The 27854-nt window shown below is 41.4% G+C and overlaps 1 protein-coding gene across 3 annotated transcripts in view; it reads left to right on the top strand.

Annotated features, from left to right (window-relative positions):
- ZNF41 (zinc finger protein 41) overlaps window positions 1-27854 on the top strand; it is a 57462-nt gene that overhangs the window by 15758 nt on the left and 13850 nt on the right. For 2 of the 3 annotated variants that reach the window (XM_032619546.1, XM_032619547.1), the window contains exons 2-3: window positions 14562-14805; window positions 14940-15039. In XM_032619546.1, the coding sequence (XP_032475437.1) occupies window positions 14789-14805; window positions 14940-15039 (117 nt within the window). In that variant the 5' untranslated portion in view covers window positions 14562-14788. The remainder of the gene's footprint in view (window positions 1-14561; window positions 14806-14939; window positions 15040-27854) is intronic. The other variant, XM_032619548.1, reaches the window with a different exon arrangement.

Genomic DNA, 27854 nt, shown 5'->3' with positions numbered 1-27854 from the left:
TTTTTCACCACTGAGGACGGTGTTGGCTGTGGGTTTGTCATATATGGCCTTTGTTTGACTATGATGTTTCTTGGCGTGGATTTTTCTTATTGTTGTTTGTTGCTGTTGTTTTATCCTGTTTGTGTTTCATTCAGCTTCTAGCATATGTAAGTTGATGTCTTTTCCCAAATTTGCAATACTTTCAGCTATTACATTCTTCAGATACTTTTTCAGCCCCATACTCTTTCCTGTCCTCTTAGACACCAATGATTCGAATGTCAAATCTTTTGTTATAGTCTCACATGTCCCTCAGCTGTCTTCATTTTTTTCCAGTTAATTTTCTCTCTGTAGTTGATCAGATTGGTTTCTTTCTATTCAGTCTTCAAGTACACTGTTTCTTTTGTCCTCTCCATTCTGTCATTGAGTCCATCCACTGAGTTTTTTATGTCAGTTACTATATTTTTTAGTTTAAAATTTTCCATTTAGTTCTTCTTTACATCCTCTATTTCTTTGCTAAGATTTTCTATTGTCTCATTTGTGTTGTGTTTTTTCATAATTGCACGATGAAGCATTTTTATGATGACTGCTCCAAAGCCCTTGTCAGATAATTCCAACATCTATATTATCTTAATGTTGGCATCTGTTCATTGTCTTTCCTTTTTTAAAAATTTTATTTTTATTTTTAACATCTTTATTGGAGTATAATTGCTTTACAATGGTGTGTTAGTTTCTGCTTTATAACAAAGTGAATCAGTTATACATACACATATATCCCCATATCTCTTCCCTCTTGCATCTCCCTCCCTCCCACCCTCCCTATCCCACACCTTTAGGTGGTCACAAAGCATTGAGCTGATCTCCCTGTGCTATGTGGCCGCTTCCCACTAGCTATCATTTTTTTTTTTTTAATTAATTCATTTATTTATTTATATTTTTGGCTGTGTAGGGTCTTCGTTTCTGTGCGAGGGCTTTCTCTAGTTGCGGCGAGCGGGGGCCACTCTTCATCGCGGTGCACGGGCCTCTCACTGTCGTGGCCTCTCTTGTTGCGGAGCACAGGCTCCAGACACACAGGCTCAGTAGTTGTGGCTCACGGGCCCAGTCGCTCCGTGGCATGTGGGATCTTCCCAGACCAGGGCTCGAACCCGTGTCCCCTGCATTGGCAGGCAGATTCTCAACCACTGCGCCACCAGGGAAGCCCCTAGCTATCGTTTTTATATTTGGTTGTGTATATATGTCCATGCCACTCTCTCACTTTATCCCACCTTACCCTTCCCCCTCCCCATGTCCTCAAGTCCATTCTGTAGTAGGTCTGCGTCTTTATCCTGTCTTGCCCCTAGGTTCTTCAAGATCTTTTTTTTTTAGATTCCATATATATGTCTTAGCATAAAGTATTTGTTTTTCTCTTTCTGACTTACTTCACTCTGTATGACAGACTCTAGGTCCATCCACCTCACTACAAATACCTCAATTTCGTTTCCTTTTATGGCTGAGTAATATTCCATTGTATATATGTGCCACATCTTCTTTATCCATTCATCCGATGATGGGCACTTAGGTTGTTTCCATCTCTGGCTATTGTAAATAGAGCTGCAATGAACATTGTGGTGCATGACTCCTTTTGAATTATGGTTTTCTCAGGGTATATGCCCAGTAGTGGGATTGCTGGATCATATGGTAGTTCTATTTGTAGTTTTTTAAGGAACCTCCATACTGTTATCCCTAGTGGCTGTATCAATGTACATTCCCACCAGCAGTGCAAGAGTGTTCCCTTTTCGCCACACCCTCTCCAGCATTTATTGTTTCTAGATTTTTGGAGGATGGCCATTCTGACCAGTGTGAGATGATATCATTGTAGTTTTGATTTGCATTTCTCTAATGATTAATGATGTTGACAATTCTTTCATGTGTTTGTTCGCAATCTATATATCTTCTTGGGATAAATGTCTATTTAGGTCTTCTGACCATTTCTGGATTGGGTTGTTTGTTTTTTTGATATTGAGCTGCATGAGCTGCTTGTATATTTTGGAGATTAATCCCTTCTCAGTTGCTTCATTTGCAAATATTTTCTCCTATTCTGAGGGTTGTCTTTTCATCTTGTTTATGGTTTCCTTTGCTGTGCAAAAGCTTTGAAGTTTCATTAGGTCCCATTTGTTTGTTTTTGGGTTTTGTCCCATTTCTCTAAGAGGTAGGTCAAAATGGATCTTGCGGTGATTTATGTCATAGAGTGTTCTGCCTATATTTTCCTCTAAGAGTTTGATAGTGTCTGGCCTTACATTTAGGACTTTAATCCATTTTGAGTTTATTTTTGTGTATGGTGTTAGGGAGTGTTCTAATTTCATTCTTTTACATGTAGCTGTCCAGTTTTCCCAGCAAAACTTATTGAAGAGGCTGTCTTTTCTCCATTGTATATTCTTGCCTCTTTTATCAAAGATAAGGTGACCATATGTGTGTGGGTTTATGTCTGGGCTTTCTATCCTGTTCCATTGATCTATAATTCTGTTTTTGTGCCAGTACCATACTGTCTTGATTACTGTAGCTTTGTAGTATTGTCTGAAGTCAGGGAGCCTGATTCCTTCAGCTCCATTTTTCTTTCTCAAGATTGCTTTGGCTATGCGGGGTCTTTTGTGTTTCCATGCAAATTGTGAAATTTTTTGTTCTAGTTCTGTAAAAAATGTCAGTGGTAGTTTGGCAGGGATTGCACTGAGTCTGTAGATTGCTTTGGGTAGTATAGGCATTTTCATAATGTTGATTCTTCCAATACAAGAACATGGTATATCTCTCCATCTGTTTGTATCATCTTTAATTTCTTTCATCAGTGTCTTATAATTTTCTGCATACAGGTCTTTTGTCTCCTTAGGTAGGTTTATTCCAAGGTATTTTATTCTTTTTGTTGCAGTGTAAATGGGAGTGTTTTCTGAATTTCACTTTCAGATATTTCATCATTAGTGTATAGGAATGCCAGAGATTTCTGTGCATTAATTTTGTATCCTGCTACTTTACCAAATTCATTGGTTAGCTCTAGTAGTCTTTTGGTACCATCTTTAGGATTCTCTATGTATAGTATCATGTCATCTGCTCACAGTGACAGCTTTACTTTTTCTTCTCCGATTTGGATTCCTTTTATTTCTTTTTCTTCTCTGATTGCTGTGGGTAAAACTTCCAAAACTATGTTGAATAATAGTGGTGAGAGTGGGCAACTTTGTCTTGCTCCTCATCTTAGTGGAAATGGTTTTAGTTTCTAACCATTGAGAACAATGTTGGCTGTGGGTTTGTCATATATGGCCTTTATTATGTTGAGGAAAGTTCCCTCTATGCCTACTTTCTGGAGGGTTTTTATTATAAATGGGTGTTGAATTTTGTAGAAAGCTTTCTCTGCATCTATTGAGATGATCATATAGTTTTTCTCCTTCAATTTGTTAATATGGTGTATCACATTGGTTGATATGTGTATTTTGAAGAATCCTTGCATTCCTGGGATAAACCCCACTTGTTCATGGTGTATGATCCTTTTAATGTGCTGTTGGATTCTGTTTGCTAGTGTTTTGTTGAGGATTTTTGCATCTATGTTCATCAGTGATATTGGCCTGTAGTTTTCTTTCTCTTTGACATCTTTGTCTGGTTTTGGTATCAGGGTGATGGTGGCCTCATAGAATGAGTTTGGGAGTGTTCCTCCCTCTGCTATACTTTAGCAGAGTTTGAGAAGGATAGGTGTTAGCTCTTCTCTAAATGTTTGGTAGAATTCACCTGTGAAGCCATCTGGTCCTGGGCTTTTGTTGGTTGGAAGATTTTTAATCACAGTTTCAATTGCAGTCCTTGTGTTCAGTCTGTTCACATTTTCTATTTCTTCCTGCCTCAAGTCTCGGAAGGTTGTGCATTTCTGAGAATTTGTCCATTTCTTCCAGGTTGTCCATTTTATTGGCATATAATTGCTTGTAGGAATCTCTCCTGATCCTTTGTGTTTCTGCAGTGTCAGTTGTTACTTCTCCTTTTTCATTTCTAATTCTATTGATTTTACTCTTCTCCCTTTTTTTCTTGATGAGTCTGGCTAATGGTTTATCAATTTTGTTTATCTTCTCAAAGAACCAGCTTTTAGTTTTATTGATCTTTGCTATCGTTTCCTTCTTTTTCATTTATTTCTGATCTGATCTTTATGATTTCTTGCCTTCTGCTAACTTTGGGGTTTTTCTGTTCTTCTTTCTCTAATTGCTTTAGGTGTAAGGTTAGGTTGTTTATTTGAGATATTTCTTGTTTCTTGAGGTAGGATTGTATTGCTATAAACTTCCCTCTTAGAACTGCTTTTGCTGCATCCCATAGGTTTTGGGTCATCGTGTCTTCATTGTCATTTGTTTCTAGGTATTTTTTGATTTCCTCAGTGATCTCTTGGTTATTAAGTACTGTATTGTTTAGCCTCCATGTGTTTGTATTTTTTACAGATTTTTTCCTGTAATTGGTATCTAGTCTCATAGCGTTGTGGTCAGAAAATATACTTTATACGATTTCAATTTTCTTAAATTTACCAAGGCTTGATTTGTGACCCAAGATATGATCTATCCTGGAGAATGTTCCATGAGCACTTGAGAAGAAAATATATTCTGTTGTTTTTGGATGGAATATCCTATAAATATCAATCAAGTCCATCTTGTTTAATGTATCATTTAAAGCTTGTGTTTCCTTATTTATTTTCATTTTGGATGATTGGTCCATTGGTGAAAGTGGGATGTTAACGTCCCCTACTATGATTGTGTTACTGTCAATTTCCCCTTTTATGGCTGTTAGTATTTGCCTTATGTACTGAGGTGCTCCTATGTTGGGTGCATAAGTAGTTACAATTGTTATATCTTCTTGGATTGATCCCTTGGTCATTATGTAGTGTCCTTCTTTGTCTCTTGTACTAGTCTTATTTTAAAGTCTGTTTCTTCTGATATGAGAGTTGCTACTCCAGCTTTGTCTTGATTTCCATTTGCATGGAATATCTTTTTCCATCCCCTCACTTTCAGTCTGTATGTGTCCCTAGATCTGAAGTGTGTCTCTTGTAGACAGCATATATATGGATCTTGTTTTTGTATCCTTTCAGCCAGTATATGTCTTTTGGTTGGGGCATTTACCCATTTACATTTAAGGTAATTATCCATATGTATGTTCCTATTACCATTTTCTTAATTGTTTTGGGTTTGTTATTGTCAGTCTTTTCCTTCTCTTGTGTTTCCTGCCTAGGGAAGTTCCTTTAGTATTTGTTGTAAAGCTGGTTTGGTGGCACTGAATTCTCTTAGCTTTTGATTGTCTGTAAAGGTTTTAATTTCTCCGTCAAATCTGAATGAGATCCTTGCTGAGTAGAGTAATCTTGGTTTTAGGTTTTTCCTTTTCATCACTTTAAATATGACCTGCCACTCCCTTCTGGCTTGCAGAGTTTCTGCTGAAAGACCAGCTGTTAACCTTATTGCGATTCCCTTGCATATTATTTGTTGTTTTTCCCTTGCTGCTTTTAATTTTTCTTTGTATTTAATTTTTGATAGTTTGATTAATATGTGTCAGCATGTTTCTCCTTGGATTTATCCTGAATAGGACTCTCTGTGCTTCCTGGCCTTGATTAACTATTTCCTTTCCCATATTAGGGAAATTTTCAACTATAATCTCTTCAAGTATTTTCTCAGTCCCTTTCTTTTTCTCTTCTTCTTCTGGGACCCCTGTAATTCAAATGTTGGTGCGTTTAATGTTCTCCCAGAGGTCTCTGAGACTGTCCTCAATTCTTTTCATTCTTTTTTCTTTATTCTGCTCTGCAGTAGTTTATTTCCACTATTTTATCTTCCAGGTCACTTATCCATTGTTCTGCCTCAGTTAGCTAGTGATCCCTTCTAGAGAATTTTTAAGTTCATTTATTGTATTGTTCATCATTGTTTTTTTGTTCTTTAGTTCTTCTAGATTCTTGTTAAATGTTTCTTGTATTTTCTCCATTCTATTTCCAAGATTCTGGATCATCTTTACTATCATTCTGAATTCTTTTTCATGTAGATTGCCTATTTCCTCTTCATTTGTTAGGCCTGGTGGGTTTTTACCTTGCTTCTTCATCTGCTGTGTGTTTCTCTGTCTTCTCATTTTGCTTATCTTACTGTGTTTGGGGTCTCCTTTTCGCAGGCTGCAGGTTCATAGTTACCATTGTTTTTGGTTTCTGCCCCCAGTGGCTAAGGTTGGTTCAGTGGGTTGTGTAGGCTTCCTGGTGGAGGGGACTAGTGCCTGTGTTCTGGTGGATGAGGCTTGATGTTGTCTTTTTGGTGGGCAGGTCCACGTTTGGTGGTGTGTTTTGGGGTGTCTGTGACCTTATTATGATTTTAGGCAGCCTCTCTGCTAATGGGTGGGGTTTTGTTCCTGTTTTGCTAGTTGTTTGGCATAGTGCGTACAGCACTGTAGCTTGCTGGTCATTGAGTGGAGCTGTGTCTTGGTTGAGATTGAGATCTCTGGGAGATTTTCACCATTTGATATTACGTGGAGCTGTGAGGTCTCTGGTGGACCAATTTCCTGAACTTGGCTCTACCACCTCAGAGGCCCAGCCCTGATGCCTGGCTGGAGCACCAAGAGCCTGTCATCTACACGGCTCAGAATAAAAGTGAGAAAAAAAGAAAGAAAGAAAGAGGAAGGTAAAATAGAATAAAATAAAGTAAAATGAAATAAAATAAGATAAAATAAAGTTATTAAAATAAAAAATAATTATTAAAAAAATTTAATTAATTAAAAAAAGAAAGAGAGCATCCAAACCAAAAAACAAATCCACCAATGATAACAAGCGCTAAAAAGTGTAATTAAAAAAAAAAAACGGACAAATAGAACCCAGGACAAATGGTAAAAACAAAGCTATACAGACAAAATCACACACAAAAGCATACACATACACACTCACAAAAAGAGAAAAAGAGAAAAAATATATATATATCGTTGCTCCCAAAGTCCACCTCCTCAGTTTGGGATGATTCATTGTCTATTCAGGTATTCCACAGAATCAGGGTACATCCAGTTGATTGTGGTGATTTAATCCACTGCTCCTGAGATTGCTGGGAGAGATTTCCCTTTCTCTTCTTTGTTTGCACAGCTCCTGGGGTTCAGCTTTGGATTTGGCCCCGCCTCTGCGTGTAGGTCGCCTGAGGGCGTCTGTTCTTCGCTCAGACAGGACGGGGTTAAAGGATCAGCTGATTCGGGGGCTCTGGCTCAGGCCGGGAGGAGGGAGGGGTATAGATGTGGGGCAAGCCTGCTGCGGCAGAGGCCGGCGTGATGTTGCACCAGCCTGAGGCACGCCGTGTGTTCTCCTGGGGAAGTTGTCCTTGGATCACGGGACCCTGGCAGTGGCGGGCTGCACAGGCTCCTGGGAGGGGAGGTGTGGACAGTGACCTGTGGTTGCACACAGGCTTCTTGGTGGCTGCAGCAGTGGCCTTAGCGTCTCATGCCCGTCTCTGGGGTCCACGCTGATAGCCACGGCTCGCAACCATCTCTGGAGCTCATTTAGGCAGCACTCTGAATCCCCTCTCCTCGCACACCAGGAAACAAAGAGGCAAGAAAAATATTCTTGCCTCTTCGGCAGCTCTAGACTTTTTCCTGGACTCCCTCATGGCTAGCTGTGGCACACTAGCCCCCTTCAGGCTGTGTTCACGCAGCCAACCCCAGTCCTCTCCCTGGGATCCAACCTCTGAAGCCCGAGCCTCAGCTCCCAGCCCCCGCCCGCCCCAGCGGGTGACAAGACAAGCCTCTGGCTGGTGAGTGCTGGTTGGCACTGATCCTCTGTGCAGAAATCTCTCTGCTTTGCCCTCCGCACCCCTGTTGCTGTGCTCTCCTCCGTGGCTCCTAAGCTTTCCCCCTCCACCACCTGCAGTCTCTGCCCGCAAGGAGCTTCCTAGTGTGTGGAAACCTTTCCTCCTTCACAGCTCCCTCCCACTGGTGCAGGTCCCATCCCAATTCTTTTGTCTCTGTTTTTTCTTTTTCCTTTGCTCTACCCAGGTACATGGGGAGTTTCTTGCCTTTTGGGAGTTCTGAGGTCTTCTGCCAGTGTTTAGTAGGTGTTCTGTAGGAGTTGTTCACATGTAGATGTATTTCTGATCTATTTGTGAGGAGGAAGGTGATCTCCACGTCTTACTCTTCCGCCATCCTCATTGTCTTTTCTCATTCAAGTTGAGATTTACCTGGTTCTTAGTATGACATCTTATTTTTTTTCCTGAACACAAGTGAAGCTCATATGTATTCTTCCCCTTTTCTTAGCTTTGATGTTTTTCTTTCTTTTTAAAAATTTTTAAATTTTATATTGGAGTATAGTTGATTTACAATGTTGTGTTAATTTCAGTTGTACAGCAAAGTGATTCAGTTATAATTTACATATGCCTACTCTTTTTCAGATTCTTTTCCCATATAGGTTATTACAGAGTATTAAGTAGAGTTCCCTGTGCTATACAGTAGGTCCTTGTTGATTATCTATTTTATGTATAGTAGTGTGTATATGTTAATCCCAACCTCCTAATTTATCCCTCCCCCCCACCTTTCCACTTTTGTAACCATAAGTGTGTTTTCTATGTCTGTGAGTCTGTTTCTGTTTTGTATACAGATTCATTTGAATTAATTTTTAGATTCCACATATAAGTGATATCATATGTTATTTGTCTTTCTCCGTGTGACTTACTTCACTTAGTATGATAATCTCTAGGTCCATCCATGTTGTTGCAAATGACATTATTTCATTCTTTTTTATGGCTGAGTAATATTCCATTGTATATATGTACCACATCTTCTTTATCGATTCATCTGTCAGTGGGCATTTAGGTTGCTTCCATGTCTTGGCTATTGTAAATAGTGCTGCAATGAACATTGGGGTGCCTGTGTCTTTTTGAATTATGGTTTTCCCAGGGTATATGCCCAGTAGTGGGATTGCTGGGTCATATGGTAGTTCTATTTTTAGTTTTTTAAGGAACCTCCGTACTGTTTTCCATAGTAGCTGTACCAATTTACATTCCCACCAACAGTGTAGGAGGGTTCCTTTTTTCCACACCCTCTCCAGCATTTATTGTTTGTAGACTTTTTGATGATGGCCATTCTGACTGGTGTGAGGTGATACCTCATTGTAGTTTTGATTTGCATTTCTCTAATGACACTTCATTTTTTTTTAGTATGTCCAGGACATTTTGGGTATTATATTATGAGGCTCTAGAATTTATTTGGCTCTTATGTTTTATCAGGCTTTCTTTGACAGAGCTCTGTTTGGTGAAGGGAAATGTCACATCACAGGTGACATTTGTTATTGACAGGTGGGTTGGAAGTCCAAGTTCTCGCTTGCCCTCTTTTTTTTTTTTTTGCCAGGGGACTCCTTGTTATTGTTCAGTGAGGGTGGGGGTTCCACCTCCCCACTAGGCTTCTGCTGATACCACCCTGGCTGGGAGGGGGTAGGCACCTCGTCACTGCTTCCCTTGGTATCCACTGTTACCGACAGGTAGGGGAGGAGAAGGCAGCTGTTATTTCCCAGCAAGGAAAGAAAGATACAGCACCCTATTAGGCTTTCTCTGACACCACCCTGGCAGGAGGCTGGGGCCTGGGGGTGCCTTCTTACAGTCTGACAAGTGTAGAAGTCTAGGCTTGGATCCACTTGGCCTTGCTGTTAGTCGTGGGGCTGGGGCTGCAGTGTTTTCTGTGTTTGGCTTGAGTAGAGCCATCATTGTCTGAAAGTTTTCTATCTTGCTAGACTGCCCCTTTCCTGGTCCTTTGACTAGAGACAGCAGGCTTTCTTGGGGCAGTTTTTGTCTGTACCCATTGGCCTTTCTGGGTTGTAGCTTCTCCAGCACCTAGTCTAGGCTATATGAGGCTGAGGGATAACCCAGAGAACTCACTGCCATGTCATTTTTTTTTTTGCCATGTCATTTTTCTAGGTCTCACGATCCTTAGCCAGTCTGCCTTCTTCATTCCACCTTTCAGAGTTTTCCTATGTTTTCTGGATAATGTCCAGAGTTTTCAGCTGTATTTAGCAGGAAGAATAGATAAAATTATATCTACTTCCTCTCCAGAAGAGGAAGTCCTCATAATTATGATTTTTAAGACTTCACGTGGTTCCATGCATTTGTGCTGGTTTTATTTGTATATGTTGAATGACCCTAAAGGTTTATGCAAGTTATCATTTTTTTATTGTATGTTTTATATTAAAAGAGACTCCCTTTTTGTTAATCTATTGTGCACCTTGGACCTTAATTTCCACCTCAATAATTATATTTCTAGACCTACTTTCATTTTCTTGCATTTGTCTGGGGTATTATATATTTTTTAAATCTTTATTGAATTATAATACAGAAAAGTGCACACATTATGCATGTTTAGCTTGATGATATTTTAAAAGACTGAACAAACCTGCACAACCAGCCACCTAGATCAAGAAATAAAACATTCCTAACATTCAAGAAGCCCTCCTGTGTTCCTTTCCAATCACTAACTTCCATCCAAGGGGTATCAATATCCTAACTTTTAACAATATGGATTAGTTTTACATGTTTTTGAAATGTATAGAAATGTAATCATATAGTATTGATTCATTGCTCTTTCAGGTCTGGCTTCTTTGGCCAATATAATGTTCATGAGATAAGATTTGTGCATGTTGTGTATAGCAGTTGTTGATTCTCGTTGCTGTGTATTAATTCCTTGCATTAATAAAGGACAAGTTGTTTATCCATTCTAATGCTGATGGGCATTTGCATACTTTTCAGTTTTGAATAAAGCCACTGTGACCATCATCATACCTGTCTTTTGGTAAACAGATGTTCGCATTTCTCTTGAGTAAATGCTTCGATGGAATAGCTGGGTCATAGGATATAAAGCATATGTTCAGCTTTAACAAATACTACCAAACAGTTTTCCAAAGTGTTTGTAGTATATTATGCTCCTAAAAAGCAATTTATGAGTTTCAGTTGCTCTACAACCTTGCCAGCTCTTGATTATTTTCAATCCTTTTCATTTAAGCCATTTCTGGTGGATGTGGATGAGTATCTGTAGCTTATATTTTCTTGCTAACTTATGAATTTGAGCATCTTTTCCTATGCTTATTTGCCATTTGGATATCTTCTTTGTGAAGTGTCTGATCCTTGTGTTCTTCTTCTATCGTTCTTATTGATTTCTAGGAATTCTTAATATATTTGAGATATGAGTTGTTTGTCAGATACAGGTATTGCAATTATCTTCTCCCACTGTGGGATTTGCCTTTATGCTCTTAATTTTGTCTTCTCATGAACAGAGGTCCTTACTTTGAATGCAATCCAACTTAATAATCTTTTACTCTACCAGATATCGAAGCTTAATATGAAGCACATTAATTAAGACAGTGTAGTACTGGTCCAAGAATAGACAAATAGACCAATGGGAATACAGAGTTTGGGAATGGACTCCCACATATATGGTCACAAGGCAACCTGGAAAAAGGGTAATCTTTTTTTTTTTTTTTTTTTTTTGCGGTACGCGGGCCTCTCACTGTTGTGGCCTCTCCCATTGTGGAGCACAGGCTCCGGACTTGCAGGCTCAGCGGCCATGGCTCATGGGCCCAGTCTCTCCGCGGCATGTGGGATCTTCCCGGACCGGGGCACGAACCCGTGTCCCCTGCATTGGCAGGCAGACTCTCAACCACTGTGCCACCAGGGAAGCCCAAGGGGTAATCTTTTTAATAAGTGGTACTGGATCATCTTGACACCAATATGGAAGAAATGAATCTTGACCCTAACACATACCACACACCAAATCCTTCCTGGGAAGACTATAGATCTAAATGTGAAAGATAAAACAGTAAAACTTTTAGAAGAAAACATTAAACATCTTTATGACTCTGAGGTAGGCAACGATTTCCTAACAAGCCATAACTAATGCTGATCATAATGGAAAGAGTAGCAAATAACATGGCATACTTCTGTCCAGTGCTTCATTTCACATCTTTGTCTTTTTGTTTTAGATGTGCGGCAACTGTATTTTTTTTTAACCCAATCCCATAGTCCTTATCTTTTACATCAGAATTCAGCTCATTCAATTTAGTTGAATTCTAATATATTTGATTTCATGCCTCCTATTATCTTATGTTTACTATTTATTTTACGTGGTTGATATTTCCTCACTTTCTCTTTTCCTTTTTTTTTTTTTTTTTTGCTGATTTGGTCATGTTTCTCTTAATTGCCCTCTAATTTCTTATTATTTTGGAATTATAGTTTGGAGTTTTATCTTTATCAATTTCTGCTAGTAATTGCCTTCACCTTCCTTACAAATGTGATTGTCTATATTTTCTCTATTTCTAAATCCAAATAATGTTTCAATATTATTTGGATCTAGTAAAAGAGATGCATAATTTTCCTCCTCCTCATTTCGCTCAGTAAATTTCCCCAGGGTATTAAAATTTTTTCCACTTATTAATAGTAATAATCTTATTTGTTCCAGATGCCCAATTACATACATTTTTCTTTACTCAGTTATAACTATATATCAATTGCAATAATCATTTCTCAAAATTGCTTTCCTCCAATTTTGAGGTTTCTGTTACTATTGAATTTACAATTGCTTAGACTATCCCCTTGAGTATTCTCCTGAGATTCTAATATTGGCATATAATGTTATAAGTGCTTGTATGTCTAAAATTGTCTTTTGCTCTAACGCAAGCATGGTATTCAGCTAGAGTGGGTTTAAAATTCTTGGATTGCAGTCCCTTTCAATAATTTGTAGATGTTTTCTTCTAATATGGCTCCTATTGTTGCAAATAAATCTAGTGCCATTGTGATCCCTTCCCATTGTAAATAACATGCTGTTTCTGCCTGGAAGCATTTAAAATTTTTCTTTTTATTCTTTAAATTCAATACCAAACCAGATTTGGGGTTGATTTGGTTCCTCTGGGAGTAAAGGATTGGGAAGATTTCTGTGGGGGGGCATCACGGAGTTAGAGTCCAATAGGATTAGATAATCCAGGGCCTATAGATGCTATTCATGTTGGGTCAGTGAGTGATAATCTTGGGAAATCCTTGAAGAAACATAATTAGAGACATATGTTGGTAAGTGATTGAGACCTCTGTAGAAATTCTTGAGGTTTTATAAGAGTTGGAGGTCTGAAGTTATCTAAAGTATCTGAAGTCATCAGTCAGTCCATGAGAGTTATTGATTGGGACACTGAGGTGGTGAAAGATTGATTGCAAGCCTGGGATTTTAAGTCTTTGGGAGACAGTTTTAGGAGCCCTATGGGAGTCATTGATTGGGACCTGTAGACATCGGTAATTGCAGGACTGTGTGAGTTAGTATGTGATGGACCGGAAGGTCTATATTTGAGGGGTTTATGGGAGTCATTGACTCTACATATGGGCTGTGAGTTATGGAGTCCTATAGGAGGTCAGGTTTGGATCCAGGGGGCATTGAGCAGATTAATAGTTGATTTTCTATTGAGGTTGTGTTGCCTGTGTTGGTGATTATTTGAGGAACCTATGGAAACCAGTTGATGGCACCATTTGGGACACAGTTTTTGTCAAGCAGTGTAGGTTACCGATTTAGGAGCCTGTGCAGACATGCTGACTTTCAGGGCCAGATGGGAATTGGGAGAGAGGGGACAAGGAGTTTATGTTTTTATCTTTGGCAGAAGAGGGTGGGTGGGCTCTATAAGTTGCCCAGAATGTACACTGAATTATACAGACGCTTGGTTTATCACATGTGACATGTCATCCTTCAGCCAGAGCACTTTAAAGGCAGCAAGAAACAGAAGTAATGTTTATTGTGATTCTTCCACGTATAGAATACCATATGGCACAGTAGTTAAGAAAATGTACTTTGGAGCTAGGCAGACCTGGGTTTGAATCCCTGTCCTTCCCCCTAATCTAAGAGATCTTGGGGCAAATTTCTTAATATTTATGAACAGCTCTATCTGATGGTAAATGGGAATAATAGCAAAAGTAATGCCTAGTTCATAGGATGAGTGTGAAAATTAAATGAGGTACCAAATAAAACTTTCCTTGCGCCTTATAATAACAGCAATATTTAATATCAATGGAGTGTGTTCCTGATGCCAAATAGGAGTGCTTTTGAAGCATCATGTCATTTAACTCTAACAGCCCTATGAGATGGGTGTTTTCATCCTCAGTTTTTTGTTTGTTTGGTTTTTTTTGCGGTACGCGGGCCTCTCACTGCTGTGGCCTCTCCCGTTGCGGAGCACAGGCTCCAGACGCACAGGCTCAGTGGCCATGGCCCGCAGGCCCAGCCGCTCCGCGGCATGTGGGATCCTCCCGGACCAGGGCACGAACCCGTGTCCCCTGCATCGGCAGGTGGACTCCCAACCACTGCACCACCAGGGAAGCCCCCATCCTCAGTTTTAAGGTGAAGAAACTCAGACTAAAGTGGCTTCCCCAGATTTCAGCTAGAATGCAGAAGAGCTGGAATTCAAACTCTCATACGTTTTACACCAAATCTCATGAGTTTTTTTCCATATTGTATGCTAATACTTGGTGTTGATTACTGAACTTTTCTCTTCCACAGTATCCAGTGTTGTAAACTGTACTTTGGTGTCCCCAGGAAGCATTTATGGGGTGAATGCTGAATGACTGACCACGTGGACACTGTCTTTCCAGGTTTCTTGGAGTCTCTGCGCAGCCCCTGGGCCAGACCCCGTAGTGAAGGCTGCAGGATCTTCCTTCCAGCCCCAGAAGCTCTGGCTGAGTCCACGGACCCGCCTGGCCTCAGGGTACCGGGAAGAGCGGAGTTGTCAGCAGGAGAGCCTGAGGGTTGAGGCTCAGCGGGACAATGCCAGCCAACCGGAGCTCTCCCCAGTGGTCCCCAGCCCTGGCTGCAGAGGGACATGGCAGTGTGTGTGAGGTGAGGAGAGACAGGGCTCAAGGGACAGGAGTTTATTCAGTGAGGAGATGGCCCTGACCTGTCACTAGGGACTCAGGGCAGGGGCAAGTGTGTCACAGGAGGGGCAAATTCTGGACTTCGTGTCCCTGAGACAGGTCACCATCTTCCTGCTGCATGAACACCACGTGGCTGGTGTCCCACATCCAGAGCCCTTCCTGTTTCAGTGGAAAATGTGATGCAGCCGATGGAGGAAAGGTGAGATGGGAGGGTCAGCCCCACAGCCTAGAGGAGGGGGAGGCAGCTCCCTGCAGGGTGTCTGCGAGCGAGGTCTGGGTGGGGGTGACCACTGGCCCCAGCCAGGGAGACGCTACCCCCTGACGCCCAGCACAGGCCCTTCAGTCCTCACTGGCTCTGTGCACACACTCAGCTGATCCCTACCAGAGCCTGCTTTCCCCTGATCCTTGGGGACTTGGTGATTTCTCCTCTATCCTGATCTAGGGCAGAAAAATCCCCTTTCTTTGGAACTTAGAGAATGGCAGGGTAGTAGGGTGACCACAGTCTCTAGGGCCCTTCTGCTTCCTCCTCCTCTCAAAGATGAGTAAAGTGGCCTGAGAAGGTACATGACTTGCCCAGGCCTCTGGGATTGTGAGTGGCAGCAGTGGACTGGAACCTTGTCTCCTGACCATGTCTTCCACCCTCACCACACAATAGCCAAGACCAAGTTTCCCACTAAAAGTTCCCCTTGAGATTCTGTAAACAGAGCAAGATGATGAGGGAGCCAGACCTTGCCCCACAGCTCCCTCTTTCCGACTGTCCTGTGGATGCTGTCACCTCTGGGGACAGGCTCCTTGTCACAGGGGCTCAGGGTCATGTGGTCATTAGGATAATATTAAACTTTAAAAAATTATTTTGATGTTTACTATTTCATAATTTCATTATTTCACAATATAATGTTAGAAAATACAGGTAAGCAAATACAAGAGAATAAAACATTACTTATAATTCTAGCATTAGCCAAAGTTAATCATTGTTAACATTTAGCTATAGTTCCTTACAGTTTTTTTTCCTTTGTATGTACATGTATGTGGGTATACATGTGGGGCTGTGAGTGTACATACATACCACACACATATACATTATACAGCTCAAGTTTAAAAATGAAATCATAGTATTTGGTTGTCTCCTTTTTAACTTGGCAGTTTAATATAATTTTCTAGGCAGTAAATATTTTTCTTCACACACACATGATGCATAGGATAAACTATATCCTATGGATAAACTATATTTAATTTAACCAATCCACTATATGTGAATTTAGGGTGTTCTAGGTTTTCTGTTGTGATGAAAACTGCTATGGTGAAATTCTTACACTTAAATCTTTTTGCCCAAGTCACTGAAATTATATTTTGAGTCAAAGGTATAGGGACATTGAATGGTAAACGAATTGCTGCCTAACAGTAGGACACTTCCACTCTTGGAAAATTGTCCTTGTCCAGGCTCTTCTCCATCATATCAGTCACAGACCCACAGGTTGGGGCCACAACAATGTGGTCCTCCCAAGTCCTTCTGCACATGGCCTCTTGCCCAGCCAATGTGTGGAAATTTCTAGACGAATGATTCTGATCTCTGCAAGGCACATTTCTCCATTCATGTCTTCCTTCCCAAACATAGACCTCTGCCCATTTGCAAGAAGAGATGGAAATGACCAAGCCCTAGTAAATATTATTTATTCACGTATTTATTTGTTAGGTTCTTAGTTTTTTCATTAGATGTCAGAGAGCAGGGAATGGGAAGAGATACCAAGGAACCAATAAAAATGTCCCCAGGGGTGAGGAACAGCCAGTTGGGCTAAGAAATAGTGGCTTAAGCTGGAAAACAGGCAGAGGTGTCAGTAAGAGAAAGAGGGATGAGGAATAGCCACAGGGAACAGCTGGAGGGACCATGTTGCACTTATTGGAAATAGAGGATAGCCAAGGGGCCCAGGGGACAGGTGGGAAATCAGTGGAACAAACAGAGGAAATGGGAAACAAGAGCCAGAGGCCAGGAGCAGCAGAGAGACCAAGAAACAATAGTTGGGGCTGGAGAAGTGTTAATAGTGGGGAGAAAGGAAGAGCCAGAGGATATGAGAACAATTAGAAGGATCTCAAAATGGGAGGAGGGACCAGGAAATAGAGGAACCAGATATCAACCAGAGGGAACAGGGACCATCCACAGGGACAAGGAAACAGAAGAATCAGCTAAAAGGAAAAAGCAAAAAGGTTTGGTGTACTGGGTAAGAGCCTGCCAGACAAGCCACTTCAAGAGGTACCAGGGGTCAGAGGAGAATCTGAGAGGATGCGGAAAGGCAGAGATACTGGGGAACAGAAATGGGAAATGGGAAAGATGAGCCTGGGAAATGCAGCAGCCAGAGGAAGCTAGGGACCAGCTGCTGAGGCTGTAGAACAGGTTGGAGGGGCAGGAAAGGGACAGACCCATGGGACAGTTGGAGAGGCAAAAGGACCTCTGAGGATGAGGAGTAGCCAAGGGCACCAGAGGCAACAAGGAACAGTCGTAGAGGTTGGGGAGTAGCCAGAGGGAACAGCAAAGTGGACATCAAAGATATATCTGGTTTGGATAGCAGCCTGTCTGACCTGGGAACAACTAGAGGGACTAGAGAACAGCTGGAAGGCATAGTATCCATTCCCAAAGCCAGAGGCCCCATGTAGTGGGCACTGGGGTTAAGGGACAGTTGCAGAAGCCAGAGAGAGTCTGGGGAGCATCCAGAGCTCCCTGAGATAGGGCAATAGGGACTTCATGGGATGTGGAACTTCACTGCTACAACAGGGAAAGTCCTAGGCAAACTGGGACAGTTGGTCACCCTGCCCAAGAAACAGCCAAAGGAGCCAGTCAAAAGTCAGATGTAATGCAAGTGATGCAGAAGGTGAAAGTACAGAACCCAGCTGTGGCACAAAGCACACAGAAGTAGTATATGTTGATGATCAAGAGCCTAGGCTAGGAGCCAGGTAGACCAGCACTTCACAGACAGTGGTCCATGGACCAGATGCAGAGCACCAGATGAGAGCATATTAGAAATGCATTCCAGGACTGCCCAAGGAGCAGGGAAGAATTGGGTCTACAAAGAAGTCAGAGGAGTCAAAGGGCAGTCAGTCTGTGTCAACTAGAAGGAATGAGAAAGGTTCATCAGGACCAGGGAGCAGCCAGATGGACTAGGGTGCAACCAGAATGGTGCCACAGACTAAGGATCAGCTAGAGGAATAGCTGTCAAAGGGAACACAGGGCAGTCAGAGGCATCAGGGATCAGTCAGAGGGAAGAAGAAACAGGAGGCATGGAACAATGGAACAAGGGACAATCAGAGGAAGCAATAAACAGAGGCATCAGGAAACAGACCAGGGGACAGTCAGAAATAACAAGAAACATTTAGAAGGAACAGTAAACAGAGGGATGAAGGAAGAGTCAGATGGGGACCATGCAGAGGGAACAAGAATCAGGAGAGGGAGCAGGGAGAAGTTAGGGGACAGGAGTGGGTAGGGTAAACAGGGAAAGCCAGAGGGAGGAGCATGGGAGCAGGAAAGACTAGGGCACCCCCAGCCCCAGGCGAGGGCACAGTGAGCTACACTGCATACTTTCAGGCAGCCTAGTAAGTGCCCTAGGAGCCCTCCTGCTAGGCTGGGATAGGGTTTAGAAGGGCAGGGGTATATCACAGGAGGTGATGGAGAAGTGTGCTGGGGCAGGAGTGACAGCAGCCCTTGGGGACTGAGCCCCAAGCCGGCTGCAGGGTGGGACAGAGCAGATGGCCAGGGACAGAATGGGCAGTGAGTGGCCAATCCTGGCAGCACAGCACTCCCTTGGGGTGAGAGTGCAGAATGTTTTGGAACTGAGACATTGCTGTGTGGTTCACTGGCAAGCTGTCAAGAGCTGGAGTGGGGATCCTCACCTAGGATGAGGGAGTCCTTGTAAGTGTCCTGGTGGTGGCAGAGACACAGGCCATCCTCCATGGTAGAAATGGGCCATAAAACCGAACCTTTTTTTATGTGGCTGCTGAGGCTAGAATCTGGGTGGTTCTATATTAGCAACTTTGTATCCAAGTCACTAGCTCCAAAATCCCTCTCCATCACATCACATAAGCCTACCCAGCCAGGGTGGAGTCCAAAGTGAAAGGGATCAGAGGGGCATCTGTGCCTGGCACGGTCTTTTTACCCTTTCCCTGTGTGACTCCCAGGGAGGGAGAGACAGATGAGTGTGATCTTTTGTCCACCAGCTTGGGCTGTCAGAGTTGTTAAAATATTTAACAATGTCTGAAAAAGTATATATATATATATATATATATATATATATATATATATATATCTGAATCACTTTGCTGTACATCTGAAACTAACACAACATTGTAAACTAACTATGCTTCAAGTTTTATTTTATTTTTTAATTAATTAATTAATTTGTTTTTGGCTGTGTTGGGTCTTCATTGCTGTGCGCAGGCTTTCTCTAGCTGTGGCAAGCGGGGGCTACTCTTTGTTGTGGTGCACGGGCTCTCGGCACGTGGGCTCAGTAGTTGTGGCTCACAGGCTCAAGAGCACAGGCTCAGTAGTTGTGGTGCATGGGCTTAGTTGCTCTGTGGCATGTAGGATCTCCCCAGGTCAGGGCTCGAACCCATGTCCCCTGCCTTGGCAGGAAGATTCTTAACCACTGCGCCCCCAGGGAAGCCTGCTTCAATTTTTAAAAATGGTAAAACAAAGTTTTTAAAAAATGTTTACCAGTGCCAAATGATAGAATATTTTAATTTTCTCATACTGGTTGGCAAATAGCCACTCCTCCCCGCCACCTGAGGTTCCTCCCCTGTGTCACCTACACACCTGCCAGTCTGTCCTGGGGTCACCGGCAAGAGAGCAAGGATCAGGAGGATGGGCAGGCAGAATGAGAGCTTCCCTCAAGCCTGACCCCAGGGCTTTCCCTGGGTTAGTGCCCTTGTGCAGTAAAGGGGAGTAGGTCAGACATGCTGCTAGAGGCTCAGGTGGAGGTCCTGCTCTCAGCAACCCTTGGGGCTGTGCTCAGGAGAGCTAGTGGATGGAGAAGTGCTGGGCACCACCCAGTGCTTGTGGATCTGCCCCCGGAGCTGCTGGTGGTGGAGCAGATACTGTGAGTTCCATGCCTGCTCTGTGCCCCTGAACACTCACTAGTAAGGGCCCCCAAAGAACAAAGGTCTTTCAATGAATAAAGGTTCCTCATTTCCTCACAGTTGAATCACTAGATCTTGTCTTTGATACTTAGGGCATTTTTTGTGTTGTTTAGGAAATCCTCACCTACCCCAAGGCCTAAACAAATATTTACCTATATTTTCTACTAAGAGTTTTTTTTTTTTTTTTTTTTTTTTTTTTTTATGCGTTACGCGGGCCTCTCACTGTTGTGGCCTCTCCCGTTGCGGAGGACAGGCTCCGGACGCGCAGGCTCAGCGGCCATGGCTCACGGGCCCAGCCGCTCCGCGGCATGTGGGATCCTCCCAGACCGGGGCACGAACCCGTGTCCCCTGCATCGGCAGGCGGACTCTCAACCACTGCGCCACCAGGGAAGCCCTCTACTAAGAGTTTTAAAGCATTAATTCTTTTGAAACGTTTGATTCTTTTGCCCTTCACCCAGAGCCGCTAATTGTTAACATTTTGCCACATTTGCTTTCTCTTCTCAATTTATGTATATATGTATGTATGTATGTAGTGTATACACACAGAAATATTTAAAACTTTATTTTCTGAACCACTTGAGAGTAATTTGCAGACATAATTCCCCTTTACCCTTAAATACTTAATGTGTATCTCTTAAGAACAAGGACATTCTCTTACATAATCACAGTACAGTTATCAAAATCAAGAAATTGCACATTGATCTAGTACTATCTAATATTTGATGAGTATTATCTAATTACCTAATGAGGTGAAAAACTTGGCCTCTGTGCACCAGTGCCAAATCGAATCTCAGAGACAGAGTTTTGGGTGAAGTAGAGAAGAGAAGCTTTATTGCTTTGCCAGACAAATGGGGACACAGTAGGCTCCTGCCCCGAAAAACTGTGTGTCCCAACCTGGGAGGATTGGATGAGGAGTTTTATAGCAATGGTTCAAGAGCAGGCTTGCTGGTAAGGATTAGAGTGTGTGCAGGGCTTGCACTCCTTTAATCTGGTCTCAGGTAGTCTCTTGATGAGCTTCTCTGGTTCCTTTAATCTGGCCTCATGTGGTCTTCTCTGGAATGAAGAATGCTAACACCTTCCATTTGTTGGGGGTTTTAGTTCTGTAAAGAGCTCAAAGATATTATGTGTATCCCTTGAGGAGGAACCAAGACCCTGCCCCAAGGCTGCACTATTGTTTCTTGGCTGCTTCTCCTTTGTCTCTGCATCCCCTCCCTTAGCTGATTAGCAACTGTTCAAATCTGCCCTTTGGAAGTCAGGGAAAGTCATGGAGGTTGGAATCTATTCCCTACAAACAAGAGATGTGGGACAGGGAGTTCCCTGGTGGTCCAGTGGTTAGGATTCCAGGCTTTCACTGCCAGGGCCCAGGTTCAATCCCTGGTCGGGGAACTGAGATCCCACAAGCCATGCAGCATAGCCAAATAAATAAATACAAAAATCTTGGAAAAAAAAAAAAAAGGACAGGGGACAGAAAGGCTTCCATGCCCAGGAGCCCCACAGGGTCCTGCTCGGTTTCACTAACATACAATTTGTAAATAATTTTCCCAGTTGTCACGATAACATCCTTTATAGTATTTCCCCCTGATCCAAGATCCAATCCAGGCTCATGTATTATGTTTAGTTGTCATGTCCCTTTACCCTTTAATCTGAAACAGTTCCTTAGCCTTTCCTTGACTTTCATGACACCATTTGGAAGAATGTCCCTCAATTTGGGTTTTTTTTCCTGCTTCCTCATAATTAGATTCAGGTTTTTCATTTTTGTCAAATATCACAGAAATGATGCTGTGTTCTTCTCAGTGCCTCACGTTGGCAAGAATTCAATACCAATTTGTCCTTTATTGATAATGTTAACTTTGATCACCTGGCATCTGTCAGGTACTGTAAAGTTACTATATTTCTCTTTGTAATTAACAACTAGGTTGTGGGGAGATACATTGAGACTATGTATACATTGAGACTATTTCTCATGCTTTTGTCCGCTGATTGTAGCATCTAGCAGTGATTCTTGCCTGTAACAATTAATTACAGTGCTATTTCCCTAATGGTGTTTTTCTAATTCCATCATTTCTTCTATATTGATTAGTTGGCATTCTCCTATAAGGAAAAACATTCCTTTCTCTGACTGCTGAAATGACAATTATATGCCAGGCACTATGAGCACACCTTGAGTTACCATTTGTCACTAATAGGAACTAGAGCTTCTTGGAGATGTGACTGACTGCAGGGTTGGAACAGAGAAAGTACAAAATGATTCTGGAAGAACTCATTGTGCTGGGAAGTAATGAAGCACTCAAAAGATGGGAACATGTCAAAATGACACAGGAGCCACTTTGAAGGAGCTCCCTCTGGTCAAATCTGGGACAATATGAGTAGCAAAAGAAATCATAATAGTAATAGATTATCATCTACTGAATAAAGTAGGAAGTGACCAGACCCTATAATACATAGGTAGGCAGATAGAGAGGAAAGAAGTGAATTCCCCCCCTTTTTTATCTTTTTTCTTGGCTGTGCTGCACGGCTTGCTGGGTCTCAGTTCCCCGACCAGGGATTGAACCCTGGCCACAGCAGCGAAAGTGCCGAATCCTAACCACTAGACCACCAGGGAACTCCTGTGAGTGCTCCTTTTTAATAGCATCTTGATCTTTTTTGCTGTGTCCCCTACTCCAATCTTTCTGAGGATAATTTAGTAGTTTGTTAAAACTTTTTATTTGGAAATAATTATAAATTTATAGGAAGTTGCAAAGATGGTACAGAGAGGTCTCATGTAACTCTTTACCCAGTTTCCCCTAATGGTTGCATCCTGTGTCACTAGAGTACAATTATCACAAATAGGAAATTGACATTTCTGCGGTGTGCGTGTTGTTCTCTGCCATTTTACACATGTGTAGATTCCTGTACAATAATCCAGATACAGAACTATTCCATCACCACATAGGTCTCTACTGGTGTTGACGTTTTACCAGTTAGAGTGAAGTGTAGAAAACTTAGCTCCCTTTAAGTCCCTTTACCCTCACCAATTACAATTGTCTTAAATATTTCCTCTACATACATGGAGATCCACATCATAAAAATGTTATACTTTTTACTTTGACCTTCAAATATAATTTAGAAAACTCAAGAGGAAAAGGAAAGTCTATTGTATTTAACCATATTTTTTTTCTCTTTCCATTTTTCTTCTTTCCTGATGTTCAAAGACTTCTTTTACCATCTCCTTTCTGTTTAGAGAACTTCCTTTAAGCCATTCTTTTAGGGTAGGTCTGCTGACAACAGATTTTCTTAGTTCTCCTTCTTCTGAGAATATCTTGATTTCCCCTTCATTTCTTCTTTCTTAGTAACAGCTTTATTTAGATATAATTCACATACCATAGTTTACCCATTTAAAGTGTCCAATTCAGAGACTTCCCTGGTGGCGCAGTGGTTAAAAATCTGCCTGCCAATGCAGGGGACATGGGTTCAAGCCCTGGTCCAGGAAGATCCCACATGCCGCAGAGCAACATGTGCCACAACCACTGAGCCTGCGCTCTAGAGCCCATGAGCCACAACTACTGAGCCCGTGTGCCACAACTACTGAAGCCCATGTGCCTAGAGCCCATGCTCCACAACAAGAGAAAGCCCGTGTGCACCAACAAAGACCCAACACAGCCAAATATAAAAATAAATAAATAAATTTAGTTTAAAAATAAAGTGTCCAATTCAATGTTTTTTGTATGTTTATGGATATGTGCAACCATCACTATAATCAATTTTAGAACATTTTCATCACCTCAAAAAGAAACCCCATACCCCTAAGCCATCACTCTGCCCCACCTCACCTCCCTCCCTCCTCCAACCCTAAGCAAACATTAATATGCTTTCTGTCTCTATAGACTTTACTCTTCTGGACATTTCACATGAATGGAATCACATAACATGTGATCTTTTTGTCTGGCTTCTTTGACTCAGCATAATGTTTTTAAGGAGCTCCCTCTGGCTAAACCTGGGACAATTTAAGTAGCAAAAGAAATAATGATAGTAATATGTTATAACCCACTGAATAAAGTAGGAAGTCACCAGTCCATAATAGGTCAGCAGATATATATGTAGGTAGGCAAATAAATAGGGAAGAAGTGTAGCATGTACATGTAGTAACATGTATCAGTATTTCCTTCCTTTTTGTGGCTGAATAATATTCCATTGTGCAGGTGTATCACATTTTGTTTATTCATTTGTCAGCTGATGTACATTTGGGTTGTTTCCACCTTTTGGCTATTATAAGTAATGCTGCTGTAAACATTTGCGTACGTGTTTCTATGCAGATATATATTTTCATTTATCTCAAGTATATATATACATCTAGGAGTGGAATTGCTAGGTCAAATGATAACTCTATGTTTAATAATTTGAGGAACTGCCAGACTGTTTTCTAAAGCAGCTGCACCAGTTTACATTCCCACCAGCAGTGTTTGTATGAAGTTTCCAATTTCTCCAAATCCTCATCAGCACTTGTTATTATCTGACTTTTTGATTCTAGCCATCCTAGTGAGTGTGAGGTAGTATCTCATTGTAGTTTTGATTTTCATTTCCCAGATAATTAATGATGTTAAGCATCTTTTCATGTACTTAATGGCCATGGCTGCTTCATTTCTTAAGGATAATTTTGCCAGATATGGAATTCAGGGTTGACAGTTCTTTTCTTTCAGCACTTGAAAATTGTGCCATTTCCTTCTCTCCACCATGGTTTTGGGTGAGAAATCTGCTGTCACTTTAATTGTTTTTCCCCTATAGGTAAGGTGTCATTTCTCTCTTGCTGATTTCAAGATTTTTTCTTTGTCTTTAGTTTTCTGAAGTTTGACTATAATGTGTCTTCGTATAATTTCTTTGGTTTATCCTTTTGGGGTTTGCTCAGCTTCTTGAAACTCTAAGTTGATATCTTTTGCCAAATTTGAGAAATTTTCAGCTATAATTTCTTCAAATACTTTTCAGCCCCACACTTTCTCCTCTCTTTCTGGAACTCTGATGACATGAATGCCAGATCTTTTATTATAGTCTCAGAGGTCCCTGAGGCTCTGCTCATTTTTTGTCCAGTCAATTTTCTTTCTGTTGTTCAGATTGGATCATTTCTATTGTTCTGTCCTCAAGTTCTCTAATTCTTTCCTCTGTCCTCTCTATTCTGCTGTTGAGCTCTTCCACTGATATTAAAATTTTAGTTATTCTATTTTTCAGTTCTAAAATTTCCATTCTGTTCTTCTTTATATCTTTTTTTCTGAGACTTTCTGGTTTTGCATTTAAGTATATTGAAGCATTTTTAAAAAAATAATAACAAAGTACTGTTAGCACAGGGACAAAATGTTCCCCTGATGACTCTAATGCATAGCCAGGCTTTTTAAAAAATATTTATTTATTTGTTTGGTTGCTCCAGGTCTTAGTTGCAGCAGGTGAGCTCCTTTGTTGCAGCTCACAGGCTCCTTAGTTGTGGCATGTGAACTCTTAGTTGTGGCATGCATGTGAGATCTAGTTCCCTGACCAGAGATCAAACCCAGGCCCCCTGCATTGGGAGTGTGGAGTCTTAACCACTGTGCCACCAGGGAAATCCCTGAAGCATTTTTATAATGGCTGCTTTAAAATCCTTGATAATTCTAACATCTGTGTCATCTCAGTGTCAGTATCAGTTGATTGTCTTTTCTCATTCCAGTTAAGATTTTCTTGCTTCTTCACATGATGCCTGATTTTCAGTTATGTCCTGGATATTTTGGGCACTCTGAGACTCTGGGTATTATTTAAATCTTGTGTTTTGCAGTCTCCCTCCAACACTGTTCTGCTAAAAAAGGAGAATCTCCGTCTTATTGCCAGGTGGAGGTGGAAGTTCAGGTCCCTAATTAGCCTCCTTTGACACCCCAGAGGGGACAGGCACCTTGTTGATCCTGGGTGGAGGTGGAATGTCATGCTCCCCACCAGACCACCTCTGACACCACCCTGGTGGGGAGACAAAAATGTACCTCATTACTGTGTTGGGGGTAGAAGTTCAAGATCCCCACATAGCCTAAATTGACACTGTGTGGGAGGGGCCTCATTATCCCCAGGCAGGGATGAAAACCTAGGCTCCCCACTCAGCCTTTGCTGATGAGAATTGGGATGGGAGCTGCAGCTTTTTTCTGTGATGCTTGGCTGGAGTAGGGCAGTAATTATCTAAATTTTTCTTTCTTATTACATTGGCCCTTTCCTGGTACTTTGGCTAGAGATAGCAGGCTTTCTTGGGACTGTTTTTATCTGCACCAGTTGGCATTCTGGGTTGCCAGCTTCTCCACCACCCAGTCCAAGATATATGGGGTGAAAAGAAAACTCAGGGAAATCACTGCTGTGTCACTCCTCAGGTTCCAAGGTCCCTAGGCAGTTAGCCTCCTTCTCTCCAACTGACAGTCTTCTTATCTTTTTTTTATATATATATAATGTCCAGCTACTTAGCAGGAGAAATAGGGAGAATTGTATCTGTTCCATCTTGAGCCCATTGGTAACTTTTAAACTTAATTTTTTAATAGGTAATACATTCACATAGTTCTTTCCCCCAGTCCCACAGATTTCCCTAACCAAGAAACCAGTCTTGATTAGTTGGTGGGTGGGTGGGTGGATGGGTGGTATATGCTTATAGATTATGCAAATAAAAGCAACTAAGAAAATATCCTTCATATTTTTCCACAGCTAGTAGATACTGTTACTGTTATGCTGAACACTGATTTTTAAAATTACTGCTAATTTTAAACTTTTTTATCATGAAATATTATACACATTTTGAATAATGCTGCTGTAAATACTCTTGAACATGCCTCTTGTTGCACATGAGCACATATTCCAATTGAGCATATTTCCATGGATGGAATCACTGTGTCCTTGTGTATGCATATTTCAACATTACCAGGTAAAGCCAAAAGGTTTTCCAAAATGGTCGTCCAATTTACAGCTCCATTAGACATATGAGAGTTTTCGTTGCACCATGTTCTCTTCAACACTTCATATTGCCGTTCTTCAAAAAACTTTTTTATTGAGGTATAGTTGATTTATAATACTATATACGTTTCTGGTGTACAACATAGTGATTCACAGTTTCTAAAGGTTATACTCCATTTATAGTTATTATAAAATATTGGCTATATTCCCTGTGCTGTACAATATATCCTTGTTGCTTATCCTTGTATGCTTATACATAGTAGTTTGTACCTCTTAATCCCCTACCCCTACCTTGCCCCTCGCCCCTTTCCTCTCCCCACTGGTAACCACTAGTTTGTTCTCTATGTCTGTTAGTCTGTTCCTGTTTTTTGTTATATTCACTAGTTTGTTTTATTTTTTAGATTCCACATATAAATGATATCGTATACTCTTTGGCTTTCTCCGTCTGACTTATTTCACTTAGCATAATACCCTATGAGTCTACCCATGTTGTTGCAAATGGCAGAATTCCATTCTTTTTATGGCTAAGTAGTATTCTATTGTATATATATACCACATCTTCTTTATCCATTCATCTGTTGATGGACATTTAGGTTGCTTCCATGTCTTGGCTATTGTAAATAGTGCTGCTTTGAACATTGGGGTGCATGTATCTTTTCAAATTAGCATTTTTGTTTTCTTTGGATATATACCCAGGGGTGGAATTGCTGAATCATATGGTAGTTCTGTTTTTAGTGTTTTGAGGAACTGTTTACCACAGTGGCTGCACCAATTTACATTCTCAACCACAGTGTACAAGGGTAACTTTTTCTCCACATCCTTGATATTGCCAGTGTTTTTCACTGAAGACATTGTAGGGGTTGTGTAATGGTAACTCATTATGGTTTGAATGTGCATTCCCTGGTTACTAAGGAAGTTAAGCCCTTTTTGTGTTTATTAATGCCTTGGATTTCCTCTTTTGTAAAATGCCTGTTC

This window comes from Phocoena sinus, chromosome X, assembly GCF_008692025.1.
Source record: "Phocoena sinus isolate mPhoSin1 chromosome X, mPhoSin1.pri, whole genome shotgun sequence".
NCBI lineage: Eukaryota > Metazoa > Chordata > Mammalia > Artiodactyla > Phocoenidae > Phocoena > Phocoena sinus.
Note: the sequence above shows the minus strand (reverse complement) of the source record. Positions and strands in the feature narration are given on the sequence as shown.